We start from the raw sequence: 20,539 nt of genomic DNA, 5'->3' as shown, positions 1-20,539 counted from the left end.
GAAGGCCATTAGGGCAAGGCATTAGGGCAGGGTATTGTAGCTCTTACCTATAATCTCAGATAATCAAGAGGCAAAAATTGGGAAGATGGAAGTTTAAGGCCATCCTAGCAAAAAAGTTAGCAAGATTTTCCCCCAACAAATAAGATGATTATGGTGGTGTACATATTTGAAATCACCTATGTGGAAAGTTTCAGGTAAGAAAACAAACCACCATTGGAATGGCAAAAAAAGAGAGAACCAGGTTCTCAAAATGTACTTATTACTTATGTTTTTTGTTTGTTTGTTTTTTGGCCAGTCCTGGAGCATGAACTCAGGGCCTGAGCACTATCCCTAGCTTCGTTTTGCTCAAGGCTAGCACTCTTACCACTTGAGACACAGCACCACATCTGGCTTTTTCTATATATGTGGTGCTGGGGAATCAAACCCAGGGCTTCACGTACATGAGGCGAACACTTTACCACTAGGCCATATTCCCAGCCCCTGAACTCATGGTTTTTATGCTATGAATGAAATATTTCTTCTTCTTTTTTTTTTTGGCCAGTCCTGGGCCTTGGACTCAGGGCCTGAGCACTGTCCCTGGCTTCTTCCCGCTCAAGGCTAGCACTCTGCCACGTGAGCCACAGCGCCGCTTCTGGCCGTTTTTTCTGTATATGTGGTGCTGGGGAATCGAACCTAGGGCCTCGTGTATCCGAGGCAGGCACTCTTGCCGCTAGGCTATATCCCCAGCCCATGAATGAAATATTTCTAACAGCTAGAGGACTACCTGAAGGATTTATGCACTCAATAGTTTTCATGAGCTATTAAATTTCATACTAAAAACAAAGGATTGTGGTATTTTAGATTTTCTCATGCCTACAGCCTATATAAAATAGAGAAATTGAACAAAACAGGAAATTTACAATACTGTTCTCCCGGAGAACAAGAATCTGCAAGCATTATCTTGAGATTGGTTAAGTTAACATAACCAATAAAAAAAAAAAAACTTTAAAAACTTCACCTGTTTCTTATTCCTGGTGGGAGATTTCTTTTGCCCACATCAGTAGCTGGATTCATGCATGCAAATAAACGGAAATCAGGATGACGAACAAGTGGCTCTGTTAAGAAAAAAATCAGAAATTCTCAGTAACCTGTAACAAGTAATAAGCCACAATACCAAAAAAGAAGATTAACGCCACCGAACTCAGGCTGAACAACCACACTTCAGGATCAGCCTTGTTGTGTGGGCTATTCACATTGTCTTTCTTTCTCAGAAATCTCACTAAGACCACTTTTTATACCTTTATATACAAATCAAACTTAGGCTGCCACTCCAGTCTTTTACATGTACTCTTATTATTCATTCAATCACCCACGTGTATTTATATGTGTGCTTATTACTCACACTCAAGTGCACTGACAAAAGGTATCTTATTCTCCATGTCTTCTCCATAACTCAAATACCTCACATACTATGTAGGAACTTTATATGTAAGGAATGAACAAATCCTCCTGGAAGAGGTATGTAGTCCACCCAATCAAGTCAAGCCGCAAAGGCATCAAATTCTTACCTGTATCTCCTCGATCCAGCAACACCAGGGAGCCAGAGGAACCTTCAAGCAAGCCACTCAAACATTCTAATGTTTCAGGAGCAGCCAGATTAATCTCATCCAACAAGATCCACTCTCCTTTCTTGATAGCCTGAGCTAATGTACCCTAAAAGACAATGAAAGTCAAGATTGCACTTCAAACAAAGATAATTACCAAGAGCAGTTATATTTGCTATGTAAGAAAGAGGCAAGGGCATAGTTTTTCAAGCAAGTCACAGAATTAAGGCCAAATAAATCCAAAAGGTCAAGATAGTATCTTTAAGTTTTACATTGTGAGGAACAATTCTTTCATTCAAATGGTCATTCTTCTTCATTCTTTCTTACAAATGGTCAGATAAATGGTAACATTCAGGTGTATTCAGGTATATAAAAGCATCCCAAATAATTATATAGACAGGCTATGAATATATTCAAGACCAGAAAAAGCTCCAAATCAAGAGTATATAGTAGTTAAGAGACATAGTCTTTCACAGTTGCTAAAGAGCATCAAAATCAGTATTTACTTATGCAGCTCTATTCCATTATCTGTTACCTCTTCAAGTTCTATTTGCAAGATTAAAAAAACAAACAAAAACTTACAATCCACCCAGCTGATACATCAAAACCAGTTTTACTAATTAACTTATACTTTAATGCTGACTCTACAAAACAAGCAAAAAAAAAAAAAAACTTCAACAAATTTAGCTGGGAAACAGAACAAATGTATTAACTCCAGTATGTTAAGTCATAAGACTCAAGTCTTCAGATACTCCAAAGATAAAATGAAGTACAATGAAATAATGAAATACAATCCCCATCAAAGTGCCTATGACATTCATCAAAACAGAAAAAATAATCCAAAATTCAAATGGAAAAACAAAAACCATGAATAGCCAAAGAAATTTTAGCCGCTCCCACCATTTTTCACCATGCACCAGTATCAACTCAAAGTGAACCCAAGACCTCAATGTCACACCTGAAACTCTGAATTTACTTTAAGATGGAGTAGGAAAAACATTAGAACTGAGAGGTATAGGAAAGAAATTTCTGAAAAGTCCCAGGGGCACAGTAAATAAAAGAGAAATTTAGTAAGTGAGATTTTATGAAACTACAGTTTCTGCACAGCAAAGAACATAACAAAATTAGAAAGATAACAGGAATTCTCTAAGATAATTCTTTTCTTAAGACAATTTTCTTCATAGAAAAGAGAGTAAGAATGGACTATATATATTTTACACAAAGGTCTGATATCCAATATACACATGGAACTCAAGGACATAATCTCCCCCCAAATGAATAAATCAATCAACAACAGGCAAAGGAACTAAGCAGATACTTCTCAGAAGAATGGCCAATAAACACATGAGGAAATTCTCAACATCCTTGGTCATAAAGGAAATGTAAGTCAAAGCAACACTGAGATTCCATCTCACCCCAGTTATATAGGCCAATATTAAGAATTCAAACAACAAATGCTGGTGGGGAGGTGGAGAAAAAGGAACTCTATCCCACTGTTGTGGAAATGCAAACTAGTACAACCACTCTGGAGGGAAGCTGGGAGAGTCCTCAAAAAACTACCTAGCACTACCCTATGATCTAGCCATACCACTCTTGAGTTTCTACCTAATTACAAATCAAGATATGATAAAGACACTTGCACATCCATGTTCATTTACAATAGTCAAACTATGGCAACAACCTAGACCCCTACAATAGATGAGTGGATCAAGAAAATGCAGTGCAGGGGCTGGGGATATGGCCTAGTGGCAAGAGTGCTTGCCTTATACTTGAAGCCCTGGGTTCGATTCCCCAGCACCACATATACGGAAAATGGCCAGAAGTGGCGCTGTGACTCAAGTGGCAGAGTGCTAGCCTTGAGCAAAAAGAAGCCAGGGACAGTGCTCAAGCCCTGAGTCCAAGCCCCAGGACTGGCAAAAAAAAAAAAAAAAAAAAAAAAAGAAAGAAAGAAAATGCAGTACACATACACATGTGGAGTTTTACTCAACCATCAGAGTATGTCATTTACAAAGAAACGGATGTAACTACAAGTCATGTTAAATGAAGTAAGCCAATCTTATGTGGAAGTTGTATCTAAACTACAACTAAACATTTCTCCATATAGACATATAGAGTGTTCCATGTATTTATACACTAACTGGCAAAAGGAGGTTATATGAAAGGAAAGAATACAAATGTGTAAACACCTCTGAACATCTAAAATACTATTTATCAATAATGGAAGCATTTTTATTGTTTTTGTTTATGTTTTATTTGGTTTTGTTTTTCTTCTTTGGAGGGTAGGTAAAGGCAGGGCACAGGAGTAGAGGGAAGAAGGGTAAGCAAATGCAGTCGTTGTATTCAATATATACTGTGTTAAAAAGAAACCATCTTTAACTTGTGGGTAGGGATGGAAGGGTGAAAATGGGAAAAGGCGAAGGAAAGGGTAATAATGCCATGGGGGCATTGTACTCATAACTTGATAACCTGACTTATGAAACTGTAACCCCTTTGTACACTCCTTAAAAACAACAACTGAGAGAGAGAGAGAGAGAGAAAGAGAGAGAGAGAGAGAGAGAGAGAGAGAGAGAGAGAAACTTAAGTCTTGCCTTGAAAGCCTATGGTATTTTATTTTAGAAATAATCATACTAAGTATAGATGAGCAAATTCCCCTACATCACCAACGTTCTCCACCAAAACACCAACTTAAAGTAAGACTCTTACATGCTCAATAGCATGGCAGAAAGAGTCTCATAAAAATAACTTCAAAACAAAAAAGCCAAATTATAAATATTTATTCAGGGCTGGAAATATGGCCTAGTGGTAGGGTGCTTGCCTCCTATACATGAAGCCCTGGGTTTGATTTGTCATCACCACATATATAGAAAAAGGCAGAAGTGCTGTGTCTCAAGTGGCAGAGTGCTAGCCTTGAGCAAAAAGAAGCCAAGGGCAGTGCTCAGGCCCTGCGTTCAAGCTCCACAATGGGCAAAAAACCAAAATAAACATTTAAATCAAACTGCCCCTTCACTGATAGGGTCACATGATAACGGTAAAACTATAATCAAACAATAGAATTAAATATGCACGGGGACATGAATGGACATCTCTATGTCTACCTAACACTCCCTCCACCATGCCCGTCTAATATCCCCTCATACTTGGTCTCTCCCATATTCACAATTAAGCCAATGGTCAGTTGATCCTATGCTCAAGCTTTTGCTTATTTATGTGCAGTCCCACTACCTGCACCCCTATACACATATAAACTTGAAAGAGTACAGCTATTTGTCCTCAACTGCATCCTTAAAATTAATAATTGTGCTAGTTAGTGGCTTATGCCTGTAATCCTAACTACTCAGGACAATGAGATGAGAGGATTACAGTTTGAAGTCAGACTGGGCAGGAAAGTCCATAAGTCTCTAGTGAACAACGCCAGCTGTGGAGCTGTGGCTCAAGTGGTAGAGTCCTAGCCTTCAGTGAAAAAGTTCAAGGATAACATCCAGGCCCTGAGTTCAAGCCCTACAATGCGTATGGAAAAAAAAAAAGGAACAAGGTGGTTCAAGGATTTATATAATGCTAGCAATTCAGGAGGCTAAAATCAAAGGACAGCAATTTCTAGATAGTCTATCTCCAGTTAAGTAAAATGATGCAGGCGTGCCTCAATCATTAGGGCACTAGCCTTGAGCAAAAACACAAAAAAAACTAAGTGAGAGCTCAAGATCAAGCCCTGGTATCAGAAAATGATGGTAGTGATGATGACAACGATGATAATAGTTCCTTCACTGAAATAAAGCAAATACCTCCACAAATGCAAATAATAGTGCATTTTCAGTCATTTTCATCTGTTGTTGAGCATGGTTGAGTCTATGACCAAATGCTTCCCATTTCTCTTTTAGGAGTAACCCTAGAAAATAAAGACATGAATTTAATACACATTTTGAGTTATAATATCTTCTATGCATCTGTTAAGCACATAAAAACCATGTAATTAAGAAAATAACCAGAAGTTAAGCATTTTAGAAAAAACTATAAAGAACTAAATCACTAGGCACACTTACAATCCTAGCTACTCAGGGGGCTGCGATCTGAGCATGGCAGTTTGAAACCAGTCCATGCAGGAAAAGTCTGTGAGACTTATCTCCAATTAATAATAAAAAGCTGGAAGTGGAGTTATGGCTCTAGTGGTAGAACACCAGCCTTGAGCAAAACAGCTCAAGAATAGTGTTCATGCTCAGAGCTCAAGGCCCATTATTGGCGCACACACACATACACACACAAAATCAATAAAAACCTAAGTGAAAACATGGACACAATGCTAATTATGGATCAATAATTATGCTAATTATACACACATACATGTATGATTAATTACCTTTCCCACAGGCTAGGGGTATAGTTCAGTAGTAGAGCTTACCTTTCTCACTCTCCTTTTCCTCCTTGGTAACAGCAGACTTGTGGACATGCTGCATCAGTTTAAGGAGATCATGCCAGCGTTTCTGCCGGTAACATGTCTGAATGTGTCCCAAGAAAGTAAAGTTTTGTTTCTTAGAAAAGGTCTTGACAAAGAGTTCCTCAAACGTCTCACGTAAGGGTAGCCAAATAAGTTTATGGTCCACTGGCTTATAACTGAAACGAAAGTCAAGTGTAATGTACAAACTTCTAATAAAAATTAGAAAACAGAACTCACAAAAATCAAAATTAGGACAAAATACTTATAATCTATGTTAGGGTTTATGATTTAATATAAATACACACATATTTACATAAGATTGTTATAATCTGTTCTCTTACCCTAAGCACTGAAGGTAAACAACTGTTAGCCGATTTAGTGAAAAATTTGAAGCGAAGCTTCAGTAGTTCTCACATAAAATCCTAACTACTCAGAAGGCTGAGCTCAGAGGATCATAATTCAAAGCTATCCCAGGCAAGAAAGTCTGAGACTCTTATCTCCAATTAGCCACTAAAAGGCAAGAAGTAGAGCTCTGACTCAAGTGCCAGAGTTCTAGCCTTGAGCACCCAGACCCAAAGTTCAAGCCCCAGGACTGGCATCAAAAAAGAAAAAAATTGAAATTTCTAATTGAACAATAAGATATGTCATTTCTTCTACTGAATAATTTAAATCAACATGTATTGCTTGGAACCTAAACAGAAACCATGTTTTTTTTCATGAGTAAGAAGCAGTAACTTGAACACTAACTCCAGCTACATGGGAGGAGTTGGCAGAAGGTTTTGGATTTCAGGCCATTTGGGGGGAGGGGGTAGATGTAAGATCCTATCTAAAAAGCAATAAAGGGCTGGGCCTGGTGGCTCATGCTTGTAATCCTAATTACTCAGGAGGCTGATATCTGATGTGGCTTGAAGCTAAGCCTGGGCAGGAAAGTAGGTGAGACTCTTATCTTCAGTTAAGCACCCAAAAAAACAAGTGTAGCTGTGGCTCAAATGGTAGAGCACTCACCTTGCAAAAGAAGCTCAGGGCCCTGAACATGAGTTCAAGCCTTATGACTGGCACAAAAAAGAAAAGGAAAATAATCGCTGAAATATGATGCAAAGTGGAGCACTGCACTAGCCCCAGGACTGGCACAAAAAAAATAAACAAAAACAACCAAAAAACAAATAGCTGAGGTATGAGTGAAAGTGGAACACTTAGCTAGTAGTGTATAAGGCCTGAATTCAAAACCTAGTATCACACACTTTTCAGGACATTTTAGAAAAATACAGCAAAATGGTAAATTAGATCTATATTTTTCTTGTTGGAAACAAGATTATTGCCAATGGGAGAAAAATTAGAGAAAAACATTAGTTGGGAAAGGGATGCATGAAAGCCCTATTTATCTCAAAAATGGCTTGTGGCCATCCAAACCTTACCTTTCATTCTTAGTATTTAGATTCTTATTCCTAAGCACCTAAGTTCTCTGACTAGAGAAAGAAATTTATCTAACACTGGAGTGAAAGAAGGTAATTACACCAACACTATTCCTGCTTAAAGGTTATTCATGCAGAATGAAATGTTTCTAGGAAGTGAGAGATTAAAGTGAAAGTTAATTATGTATGTATAATGTATTTTGAAGCCAGTTTCCAGGGAGAAAAATATGGGAATTTCAAACTCATTTTTACTTCCCCATAAGCACTAACATATTGAAAAAGCCAATTCTTTATTTTACTATAAAAATTTACTGAGAACCTAATGTGAGGTAACAAAGACAGCAGCACTGACAAGGTCAGGTTTTATTGTAGCTTACAGTCAAATGAAAGAGAATAAAAAAATGATGAAAAAGATACATTCACTTAAATAAATGAATGAACTCAACTTATCTATCCTCATTTCCTTATACTTGAGTCAATTATCTGGAGTAGTGTTTCTTGAGTCCTTTTGCCTCATTATCTTACTTCACCTTAATAAGCAGTATCTCAAGTGCCATTAAGGGAACGTAGGTGATAAGACATTTGCATGTCATAGTCAGGACAGCTTTGCTGAAGAGGGGACATCAGAAAGACCTAAAATGAACAAGGTAGTGAGGAGGATAGCAAGAAATGCCATGCAGAGGAAGAAGAAAACGAAGAGGAAGAGTGAGTTGGGTGCATCACAGCAGAAAGAAAAGTGCCCGAGGCCAGATGAGGAAGGGGTTTAGGGCCCAAATAAAGACTCTGTTATATTCCCAATTGTCTGAGAAATCAATGGATGGATTTGAGGAAGAGAATAGCATGGCCTGATGTCACTCCAGTGGGCCATTTTCCTGGGCATGGTGTTACATATAGACCTGTAGTTTCAATACTCAGAGGCTTACAAGTTGAGGGTCGGTCTGGACAAGGAGGAGGAGGAAAGGGAGGGAGAAAAGAAAGGGAGAGGGATGGGGGGTAGGAGAAAGAGAAAGAGAGACCCAGCCTCAAAAATGAAAAGACCAGTGATAATTTAGATACTGTTTTGTAAACTTTCTATACCTTTGTAAAATAATGCCATCCAATTATGCATGTTACTTTCTGTGTTCATGATAGCTGCCAAAATGGCAAACTTTTCTTTTTTGGCCAGTCCTGGGGCTTGAACTCAGGGCCTGAGCACTGTCCCTGGCTTCCTTTTGCTCTACCACTTGAGCCACAGTGCCACTTTGACTTTTTCTGTGTATGTGGTGCTGAGGAATTGAACCCAGGGCTTTGTGCATGCTAGGCAGTATCTAAATTATCATTAGCTGCATTTGTACTACAATGATATATTTTTGCAATTCTGTAAATAAAATTACACTAAAATATTTATATATAAAAAGAAAGACAAGAAACGATGCATATTACCTTTAGATAACTATACTGAGTTAATTCTGCCCAATCAATTTTAGAAAGACGTTCAGGAATATGGAAAGGAAGTCAAACTTAGAGAAGTACTGGCCTTTTAGACCTTCTAGAATTTTTTCCATGTGGCTAATTCCAGGTGTTTTGTCACCCTCAAGCCAAAAAAAAAAAAAAAATCACCCCTCTGCTCCCTTTCCTACACAGTTACAGTAACACTGTATGAGTTAAGACACCTAAACAATATTGGTGATGTGGGGCTCATGCCTCCTGAATAGGATGAGACAACACAGACCCTGGTTTGGGGGTTCAGAGGTTCATTGCAGTGCTTGGTTTTAAGATTGCTGCAAAGGCAGTCAGGCCACAGTGCGTGTCCCTAAGGTGTGAGCGGGAAGGAGGGAAGGGCAGAATGGGCTCCCAGTGTTGGTCCTCCAACTAGTCAGTACACCATTGTTACTGCGGTATCAGTTGCTGCTAACTGGTTGGGCTGAGCTGATTCTCTTGTGAAATTGTGCTGGTTATTTTTAAGCTTATCAGTGGTTTATCCAAACACGTCATCAGTATTTAGTCAGGTTGTATAGACGATATACCTGGATTCTTGTCATTGTTCATCTACAGACTCAAAATATAATCATTTTAAGTACCTTCAGAGTTTGTAGAGTATAAACTATAATAGCTTTATGATTCTGATATTTTTTTTAAAAATAAAGTTGATTCTTCCATGTTACAATCAAAGTTTGAAAAACAGTATTTGAAAGTGGAAAAGTATTAAAATATTATGGACAAAAAAATGAAAAGACCATTAAATCCAGGCTGACCATCAAATGAAAAGAGAGTGTAGGATTTGAGTAGTAGAAACAGACAGAAGTATTGAATGGGGGCTGGGAATATGGCCTAGTGGCAAGAGGGCTTGCCTCAATTACATGAAGGCTTGGGTTTGATTCCTCAGCACCACATATATAGCGCCAGAAGTGACGCTGTGGCTCATGTGGCAAAGTGCTAGCCTTGAAAAAAGAAGCCAGGGTAAGTACTCAGGCCCAGAGTTTAAGGCCCAGGACTGGCAAAAACAAACAAACAAAAACAGCACTGAACGGGCAAAATAAGGAGAACTAGAATGAGAATAGAGGAAGTACAAGAAAAGTGAACAAACAGCACTTCATTGAAATAATTTCTAGTCTCTGTACCTCAGGGCTGTTAGAAAGGCAGAGGTTTCACAGATAAAGAACTCAACACAGTACCTGGATCCTAATGAATGTTATAAATGACTGTTATAATTATGACTAACAATAATTGCCTCTCTAATTAGTAGTCTACTAAATTTATTTCTTTATAGAGGTGGTTTAAAATTTCAGATCAGGCCAAGTTCTTTAAAAGGTGTTTATTTAAACCTGAGCATTGTGATTAAGCAGTTAAGTCAGGCATGTTTCCATTGATAGAAAAAAATTAAATCAAAAAGAGATGAGGTTATAGCTTAGTGGTAAAATGCATACTTAGCCTTCATAAGGCCCAAGGATGAATCCTAAGTACCCTATTATGGGAGGAAGTACAAAGATGGACAGAGGAAGGGAAGAAGGGAGGTATAGACTGGGAGGATGAAGGTTTGAGGCCACTTAGACAAAATCTGAAACTTTATCTTAATAAATAGAGTGTGGCCCGCAATTCCAGTTATTCCAGAGACAGGTTTGAACTCCAGGCCCATCTGGGCAAAAAAGCACAAAGCCCTATATAAAAAAATGAATGCACCCAAGAGGGTTAGTGCCTCAGATAGAATGCTTGCCTAGTGAATACAATTCTCTGAGTTCAAATCCTAGTTTGCCAATAACCGAATTAAAAAAATTAAAACAAATTCATTTGAAAATGGCTAACACAAAAGAAAATAATTTTCTAAGCTACAAGTATAAAAGACACACAGAATAGTACATACGGGGTAATGGGAATAAATGATGAAATGCTACTTCTGCATTTTATGAAAGGATTCTGTCTAGAAAGTCCACTCTGTTGTGTAGCATCTTTGAAGGATGCTTGCATAGGTGGTAGGAAGATACAGGTTATTTCATTTCTGTTATTTTTCATTTTATTTTATTTTTTGGTGCCAGTCCTGGGGCTTGAGCTCAGGGCCTGTAACATTTTTAATCTCTCTCTACTGTATTGCTTTTCTTTCACTTCCAGCCTTTCCCTGGAGTCAGTGCTATGAAACTGTGCACTGCATGGTTCTACTTAAGGTAAAGCTTCTCTAAAGTGATTTTATGTGCCACCTTTAAGTTCTCTGCCTCTTTCATAGAATCTCTGAATTCAGGGATGGGAAATTCTGGGTCTACCAGCTGTATTTGGTACATGACAGTACAAATACGTTTGTTATTGGTTTCCCAAGGACTATTTTGCCTGTATTGGTAATTTTATATGGCCCAGGAATGATATATTACCAAAATGTCCCTTGTAAGGGAAGTTTCCCCAGAGAGTAACTCTTTCCACCTCCAATCTCTAGAAATTTGCTCTCATTCTCTACCTACAGGTAATACAAGTCTCTGTGCTGTCAATAGGAAACACATTATCAAATGTAATCACAAAAATGAGCTTAAAATTAAGTGAAAAGGCTAAGGTATGGTGAAAGATAAAGCATTTGTATAACCTGGGTATAGCACTGAGTTTGTGACCCACTCATGAATATAGAGGGAGGGGGAAGAAATACACTATGCTAACATTAATTATAATTAAAGGACAGGGAATAACAGTCATAAAGGTCGGAAAGCAATCTGTATTAATATAAATCATTTGATGGCTTATAAGCCTCTAGATTTTATAGTAACTTTACCTATAAATTGTTTTTTAAAAAATAAATCAAAAGGACCTGTATTTGTAAGGCAGATTAACTAGGTCTCTACATACTTTCTATTTTTAAGCAGGGCATAGTAACGTATTCTAAATACCAGAACTTGAAAGGCAAAGGTAAAAGGACTGCAAATTTGAGGCTGCATGTACCAGATCAGCCTAGATTAATTACTAAGACTATCTCCAAAAAAAGAGCAAAATAAAATCTTCTACTTTAAATACATTAAAATACAATACTTGAGGGGCTGGGGACATAGCCTAGTGGCAAGAGTGCCTGCCTCGGATACATGAGGCCCTAGGTTCGATTCCCCAGCACCACATATACAGAAAATGGCCAGAAGCGGCGCTGTGGCTCAAGTGGCAGAGTGCTAGCCTTGAGCGGGAAGAAGCCAGGGGCAGTGCTCAGGCCCTGAGTCCAAGGCCCAGGACTGGCCAAAAAAAAAAAAAAAAAAATACATTACTTGAAATATGTTCAATGTAAGTAATACAACAGAGAAACCATCATTTATACATCACAGGACTATTACCCCTTCTCTATTTCCTTGCTTATTCTTGAACTATATCTGCCAATCCTTTGAATCTTTCAAAAGTACTTTGGGTGCTGCTAAATATACCTAGGATGTCACCGTTGTACCTACAATATGATATATATTAAAGGCTACATTTATAAAACTTGCTATTGAGATTACAGAAAATGCCAGTGGCTCACGCCTATAATCCTAGCTACTCAGGAGGCTGAGGATCTGAGGATCACAGTTCAAAGCCAGCCTGGGCAGGAAAGTCCTAGAGACTTTTACCTCTAATTTACCACCAGAAAACTGGAAGTGGCACTGTTGCTCAAGTGATAGTTTTTTTTTTTTTTTTTTGCCAGTCCTGGGGCTTAGACTCAGGGCCTGAGCACTGTCCGTGGCTTCTTTTTGCTCAAGGCTAGCACTCTGCCACTTGAGCCATAGCATCACTTTTGGCCTTTTCTATATATGTGGTGCTGAGGAATCAAACCCAGGGCTTCATGTATAGGAGGCAAGCACTCTTGCCACTAGGCCATATTCCCAGCCCCGAGAGCTAGCTTTGAGCTGAGGAGCTCAGACAGCGCCCAGGCCCAGAGTTCAAGGCCCATGGCCAAAAAAAAAATTATAGAAAATAGGTAAAATTGCAACCACAAAAAAACATGAAAAATATGTAATACTTTCTTTGGGTAACTGATAATCTACTGGCAATTAAAAGTAGATATACAAAAGTAGAGCTATGGCTCAAATGGTAGAACACAAAAGCTAATAAACAAGAATACAAGGCATTAAATTCAAGCCCCAATTGCAGCACTAAAAAAAAAAAAAAAAAAAAAAAGTAAAAGTGGATATACTCTATTTGAATCAAGTTAGCACAAAAATAAAATTCTAGTTACTCATGTACTGGTTGGAACGCTTTTTACATATTATTTGTAACAGAGAACAGACAGGAGCTTCTGTACTCAATACATCTAAAAAGACTTGGCAGTGGCTAACATCCCACTATAGATTTGTAGGGAAGGAGATGGACCTTGCCCATGTTCAATTAGTACAAGATTAATGTTGGAAACCCTTGAAAGTATAAAATTACTAAGCACATATACAGACAGGAATACACAGCAGTATAATACGCTTGCAGCGCATCTATATAGGCTGAAGACATGTGTTGTTTAATTGTAGAAGTTAATAGGTTAATTGTACTATATATACAGCATTTGATGATTATATGCTTGTCTGGGTTTTACGACTCCTTTTAGTTATCACTTTGAGAGGAAAGGTCCTAAATGATATGTAAAATGAAGAGAAATAACTACAAAGACAAAAGTATCTTAAACAATTCCAATACACAAAACTTTTTTCAATAAATGTCCTACTGCTGTGGGGTAAAGGGTTCAAAACTTTGAACATTTTTCTGAGACTGGGTTTAAGCTTGGTAAGAAATCAGTATTTCTTACCTTAAGTAGTAAACACAAATAGGAAAATAAATTTAAACATACTTACCCTCCTAGCAAGTCTGCAGTGTCACTTTGTTGGTTCATATTGACAACCCTCAGACGGTGTCCTTTAAAAAACGCAACAGAGAAAGAGCTATTTCAAATACTTAAAAATGCGAATACCCACTTTACTCCTTAAGGATGTAGAGGAGGACATGGCAAAGATCTAAAGCTCTAGGGCTGGGAAGATGGCCTAGTGGCAAGAGTGCTTGCCTTGAATACATGAAGCCTTGGGTTCGATTCCCTAGCACCACATATATAGAAAATGGCCAGAGGTGGCGCTGTTGCTCAAGTGGCAGAGTGCTAGCCTTGAGCAAAAAGAAGCCAGGGACAGTGCTCAGGCCCTGAGTTCGAGGCCCAGGACTGGCCAAAAAAAAGATCTAAAGCTCTAAATGTGCATTTCTCTTGATCCTCCAATTTTACTTTCAGGAATCGCAATATTTTAAGCTTGTACGTAACACAAAAGCAGATGCACACACACACACACACACACACACACACACACACACACGATTGGCTCTAGTATGACTATCTTGAAGTAATTGTAAACAATAAAAAGATCCTTCAATAAGTTGATGTCCAAACAAATGTACATAGTATATAATTACTTTTTGACTGTTAGAAGAAATAAGACATCTTTTAAAGTTCTCCAACTTGCTTAGATATATGGAGTATGTGGATTATAAAGTCATTTGTTTATTAATAATCTATTAGGTAAATTTTTCAGAATATAGAAAAGATAATACCAATCTGTTAACAGTGATTATTGCCAGAGAAAGAAACTGCTCATCAGTGCCACTTTTAAACTCCAATACTGTGTGTGTTTGTGTCCACTGGTATTAATTAGAGCTTGAACTGGGGCTTTGCACTCTTGCCTGGCTTTTCAGTAAAAACTGGCAGTCCACCACTATAGCCACACCCCGCTTCTGGCTTTCTGCTGGTTAAGTGGAGGTAAGAGTCTCAGATTTGTCTGCCCAAAATCGCTTTGATGTGCAATGGTCAGATCTCAGCCTCCTGAGTAACTAGGATTATAATAGGTGTGAACCTCCGGCATCTGGCTAAACACCAGTAGTCTTATTTAAAAAAAGAATAACGAAACAACAAAAAAGGCCTAAGGGCAGTTGTGCCATTATTACCTGTAATGTGAGATAAATACTGGACAGTAGAGGTTTTGCCAGTTCCAGTTTCTCCCACCAGCAATACAGGCTCCCCTTTGCTGACACACACAGCAAGCTGTTCAATGAGAACAGAGGATGGGCGAGTAGCAGCAAATGTGAATTTCTCTCTAGGAATGAAAAAAAAAAGAAATTTAAAAGTCAGTCAGAGCCATGCCTAGTGCTGCCTGCAATCCCAGCTATCTAGGAAAATAGACAAGAAGTCCTCAGGTTCAAGGATGAACTGGCAATTTAGTGTTAGCACATGACTGAATGGCTAGAAGTTAGATAACCAAGTTAACCAGCAATAAAATCCTAGGCTGAGGCATCCTCCAAGAACTCCACGCAATGAGGCTGGCCTAGGTGGCTAGTGACCATTTCAGATGCCCTCTAGCAACAAGGGCTGGGGAGAGGTGACCAGTCACTTTTCCTGAGTTTTGAGCTCACATTTACAGTGCTAACCAGCCTAGTAATGCTATGAGTCAACCTTCCTATGTCCAAAAAGGTTTCCTAACTTACAAGTGTGAAAGTCAAAAGAAATGTACAATATGTCAAACCTGACCTCTATTGAAATCTCAGGGGATATGCTCTGAGGCCTTGTGTGACCCCTTGAGGCCTAGATAGGGACAGAACCATGGACAAAAGTGAGGCTCACCCCTCCATCCTCAACTGACACACCAAGGATGTAATGTAAGGGCTGACCTGAGAACCTGAGTAACTAAATGTAAGTTTTAGTGTTAAAATTATAACAGCTTCTAAACCCTGGTGATGACTCCAGGCTAGAGGGCTTCACCCCCACCCGTGAGACTAGTTTCTTGTAGTTTGACATTTAAAAACATAGGGAGCACTTGTTACCTTCTGTATCTGGGTAGCAACCATGTAATGGACAGTAAAAAAAAATGATTATAGACAACAGAAATAACCATAATAGTAGTAGAAATGCCATGGTAACTGTTAGGTTGGTTTACTTATGACTGAGTACTGGATTGTTTTAGCCCATTCAAGCTTGCTTAGTTGTAATGGGAAAACATGGCAGCAATTGTTAAAATAAAGTTGGTACTAGGTCAGTCTGACCACAAAATTCTGCTTCTGTAAATGGCTTGCTTAACCCATTTGTGACTTGCTTTACCCCCTGCATCAGTGCTACGTGACCACCTGTTGTCAGTTCCTGATATGAAGGCCAGTTCCCATTATCAAAGCCAAAATAGGTAACTAAAAGGGTATAGCAAATAGAAATAGGACAAGACTTGCTTGCTAAATGCCATCCAATCAAGTATCTGCCAAGTACCCTGCCCCTATTGTAATCATAATAAAAACCCTGCCTATCTGATGGTCAAGGGCTCTCAATCCAGATCCGTTGCATCGATGACGGTTGAGAGTCCAGGCTCGAGCTTGTACAATAAAGACTCTCATGTGTTTGCATCAGAATCGGCTCCTCGGGGACTGGAAATCTAGGCCTAACAGTAACACTGAGCTCTTTTTTCTATAAAAAGTTTTAGCAATGTTTGCCTCTTTACTCTTTGAAAAGTAATAGGAAAAAAACCAAACAAACACAGATGAAGAATCATTCTATGTATGGTACTGTGCAGCTTTACATTTTTAGAACATTCAGTAGAGCCTCAATCAAACATTGATGTTTTCGTATCTTTTAACCCATAAGTACAGAGTATGTAATGTTTTCCTACTAACTTTGAAAAAAAACAAGACCATGAATTCAGCTCTCTTATATTTTCAACAATTCATTTGCAATAGATTTGATACTTTGTGGTACACTGTGACTGGTAGTTAGATTTTACTTTGATTTTACCACTCTTAATTCCTTTATATTGATTGTATTTGCTATATCTTGTTTATTAGAGTTGATTTGCTTTGCCTTTGCATCTATTTACTATTTAATCTGAGTCTTTATTCTTGGCCTAGAGGAACTGAATGCAGTAAATAAACTATCTAATTTGCTGATGGTGATGTATTTTAGATTGAGAATTATGCCTTTTATTCCCACTACTGAATATATATTTTTAAGTGTTTTGTGTTTTTCATTGACTAAAGTATTATTGGTTTTTAATGTATACTACTAAGGATTTTAAAGTACATTGTGTTAGCGCCACAAATGGGAAGGAAGCTGAATAAATGTAAATTTTTTGAAATAAAAAAATTGTTTACGTTTTTATAACTATCAAAAAAAAAAAAGGAAAACAAAAGTAATAGGGTAGGGTTGGTAATATGGCCCAGTGGTAGAGTGCTTGACTGGTATACACAAAGCCCTGGGTTCAATTCCTCAGCACCACAAATATAAAAAAAGCCAGCAGGGGTGCTGTGGCTCAAGAGGTAGAGTGCTAGCCCTGAGCAAGAAGAAGATAGGGACAGTGCTCAGGCCCGGGGTTCAAGCCTCAGGACTGGCAAAAAAAAAGTGCATAAAGGGTGTGTAAATGTAAGGCCTTAAAGTTAGCCCTAATTAAAATGGTATTTTCACGTGGGTTAACAAAAAAAGTAGATCCTACCAGATACATACAGAAGGGCAGGAATGTAGTAGAGCACTGACATAGCACTTGGTTTAATCCCTAGCACTGAAAGGAGAAATAAAAAAAAAAAATCACAATGTAAGAATGGATGAACCATATTTCCCAGGTTTAACAAAGAAAAATGGGAAAATAACCCAGAACAATTGTCTTCATGCCCAAGGATATTCTTACAAAATGAACTTCAAAAGTACTCTATATTGACTATTCATATAGCTTGTAAAGTACCAGACTTTAGATATTAAAAACATTAGGAACTTTCTACCTGTCCTATAGTTCTTGAGAAAAATCACTTAAATTGCCTTAGCTTTAGTCTTCTCACCTATAAAATATATATAATACCTATCCGTAATGCACTGAAATCTTCTCCTAAAATTAGCACATGATTGAATGGCTAGAACCTATGAATGTGAGTTGAGATAACCTTAGAATGGGCTTTAAATCCAACTGCTGGTGCTCTCATAAGCAGAAAAATAAAGAGGGAAATAGGTCATTTGACACTGAAGACAGACTAGTCAAGGGACATAAAACACCATGAGGAAACTAAAGAAACCAGAAAGAAGCAAGAAAGCATCCTCCTGAGGCCTTTCAGAGGTGCGGTACCTTAACTGCTAATTTCTGGTCTTGAAATCTGTTGGATAGTAATGGCTGTTGATAAAGTAAACCCATTTATGGAAATCTGTAATGGCAGTCCAAGAACATAAACATACTATTCATAACTACTACATGGAGAAGCAAATGCAAAGCATCTAGCACAAATCAGAAATATAGAAAGTTCGTAAGAAGTATTTTATATAATTCCAGGCTTCAAGAAAATAGCTAGAGTTGGATTTTTAGCTCACTTCACTGAGTAAATCAAGGATTCATCTTTGCTGGTCCCAATTCCCTAGTGCTCATTCTTGTCACCTTTACCTACTAAAAATTGACTTTCACAGGACATGTTTTGGGAAAACTCTGTTCCTTTACTAAGCACACTGGAGAGAAAAAGTTCAGACCTGTTTTACTCTATCATGAGGGTCTAGAGTAAACCTTCTAAGCAAGCTCCTAACAACAGCACAGTGTGCAGGTTAGTTTCTAACCATACTTACCTCTGTATGAGCACGGCCTCACTTTGTTTCCGGAGAAGCCTCACACGACCTATTTGCACGTCTAGCTCATTGATCACAATTTCTGGCTTATAAAGTTGACAGAAGAATTCAGTCTGTCAAGGAAAAGTTTTAAACGGAGTAAAAAAATCTGCATATTTTCTGAATACTTTCTTATCCATACAAAGTTAATGTGTTTTCTAATTATTTTACCAAAAAGTGCTGTCTACTTTTAAGATAGTCAAATTAGCTTTTAATTCAACTTTTCCCAACTGTCAGTTTCTTAAAATACTGATGGTTCATCTTTGAAATAGCACTTTTTGTGCATTCAAAGAAGCCTCTGCCTACATCTAATGCGAACATGTTGACATTTTCCAGTAGAGAACAACAACAAAAAAGCCTCTGTTGCTAACATGTGGAACGCATGATAACTAATAACATAACTAATAACACATAATAACCAGTAGGAATGTTCCAAGTTTCAGATCCATGACAAGTGGCGATGAGACCATTAATGTTTATTGGAAAGTCAAGTCAGCAAAAACTGTCCAAATAAGAACGGACACAAGTTAACAAGCTATATACCTATCTTCCTTTTACAGAGAAGTAAGAGTACCTCATACCTTCTTTTTGGAAATGTTCAATTTGCTTCCAATAACTTCTGCTATTTTCAGTTTGCATGAATGATCAGAAAGCATTGCTGTGAAACAATCCAGAGCCTGTTGAAATAACCATAGTAAATGTCAAATGAAAAAAAAATTAAGCATTGAGCACCATTATCTCAACTTCAATAGGGTGAACACAGTAGAAGTATTTCTGCAGAAGTAAAAGCAGGGTAAAAAAGGTACCAATCATGGATGTCATGCTATCATGAAGAGAAAGCATACTAATGGAAAGTATCAAGTGAAATAGTGGTTACATTAGAAACAAACGCATATCCTATCTTCAGACAAAAGGTAGTTAGTTTACAGTTCATCACCAGATAGATGGTTCTGGAGAGAATTTATTCTGAGGTTACAAGCAAAAGTTACTCTAAAGTTTCAGCTTACTAGCTATAGAGATCTCATACATATTATCTAGGTAATCACATATAGTGTGCAATAAAGGAACTACAGGGTCACAATTCTAATTTGAGACTCAATGTTAAGTGACTCCAGCAGAAGCATCTCTTCTGATGTAATGAAAGGCGCAAACTGGACTCTATCCAACGAAGTTGAGCTTGAATCCATTGAACATCTATTTTGAATCCATTAAACACTTACTTATAATAAATACAAAGATCAAAGTAAGGTAAAGGATATGGTGAGTCTAATAAAGAGTAAAACCTGGTTTTTGTTCCCAATTCTTTGCATACAGCTTTAGTAGGTATTTTTGTTATTTTATAATAATCCCCTTTCAAGTGAATTTGAGTGTATGCTAACTGTAATTAATGGCTACAGTATGCCCTTAGGTTTTTTTACCCAAGCTCATGACTGAATGGTTGAAAGTTTCAGCTCCATCTCCAATTGCTGAGAAGGAAAAAGGATTAGAGACAAACTTTAAACCTATACCAATAACATGACACCCCAACAAACTCAAACCCAAGGATCTTCCTGATTGTAATATTAGGGAGTAGGTGATGTCCTGTGTTATAGAATACTATGCACAAGTTCTAGTCCTCACACTGTTAAAAAGATGGAGTGAAATTCCATTTGCAATAGCCTCAAAAGTAAAAATGCCTGTGAATAAATCTAACCAAGGAAGCAAAAGATCTCTATAGTGAAAACTATAAAAATCTGAAGAAAGACACTGAAGATGACATCAGGAAATTGAAAGACTTACATGTTCATGGATAGGTAGACTATTGTGAAAATGGCACAGCCAAAGACAATCTACAAACTTAAGGCAATTCCTATAAAAATCTCAATGACATTCTTTATAGAGAAAACACAATGACATTCTTTACTGAGATAGAGAAAACACAAAATTCATATGGAACAGCCAAAGCAATTCTAGGTTTAAAAAAAAAAAAAAAAGCAATGCTGGTGGTATCACAATCCAAGCCCTCAAGCCCTACTGAAGCTATAATAACAAAAACAGACCGTTGTACTGGCACAAAAACAGGCTTAAAGAC

The 20,539-nt window shown here is 37.8% G+C and overlaps 1 protein-coding gene across 3 annotated transcripts in view; it reads right to left on the bottom strand.

The window, feature by feature from the left end:
- Positions 1–20,539, bottom strand: part of Mdn1 (midasin AAA ATPase 1) — a 156,119-nt gene that overhangs the window by 104,363 nt on the left and 31,217 nt on the right. For all 3 annotated transcript variants that reach the window (XM_048353838.1, XM_048353839.1, XM_048353840.1), the window contains exons 12-19: positions 19,050–19,145; positions 18,430–18,542; positions 14,805–14,953; positions 13,676–13,736; positions 5,977–6,188; positions 5,363–5,466; positions 1,548–1,692; positions 998–1,094 (exon numbers count right to left, since the gene is read on the bottom strand). In XM_048353838.1, coding sequence (XP_048209795.1) covers positions 998–1,094; positions 1,548–1,692; positions 5,363–5,466; positions 5,977–6,188; positions 13,676–13,736; positions 14,805–14,953; positions 18,430–18,542; positions 19,050–19,145 — 977 coding nt within the window. The remainder of the gene's footprint in view (positions 1–997; positions 1,095–1,547; positions 1,693–5,362; positions 5,467–5,976; positions 6,189–13,675; positions 13,737–14,804; positions 14,954–18,429; positions 18,543–19,049; positions 19,146–20,539) is intronic.

The sequence above is a fragment of the Perognathus longimembris genome, chromosome 9 (assembly GCF_023159225.1).
Source record: "Perognathus longimembris pacificus isolate PPM17 chromosome 9, ASM2315922v1, whole genome shotgun sequence".
Classification (NCBI taxonomy): Eukaryota; Metazoa; Chordata; class Mammalia; order Rodentia; family Heteromyidae; genus Perognathus; species Perognathus longimembris.
This window is presented reverse-complemented; position numbering and strand designations above follow the sequence as displayed.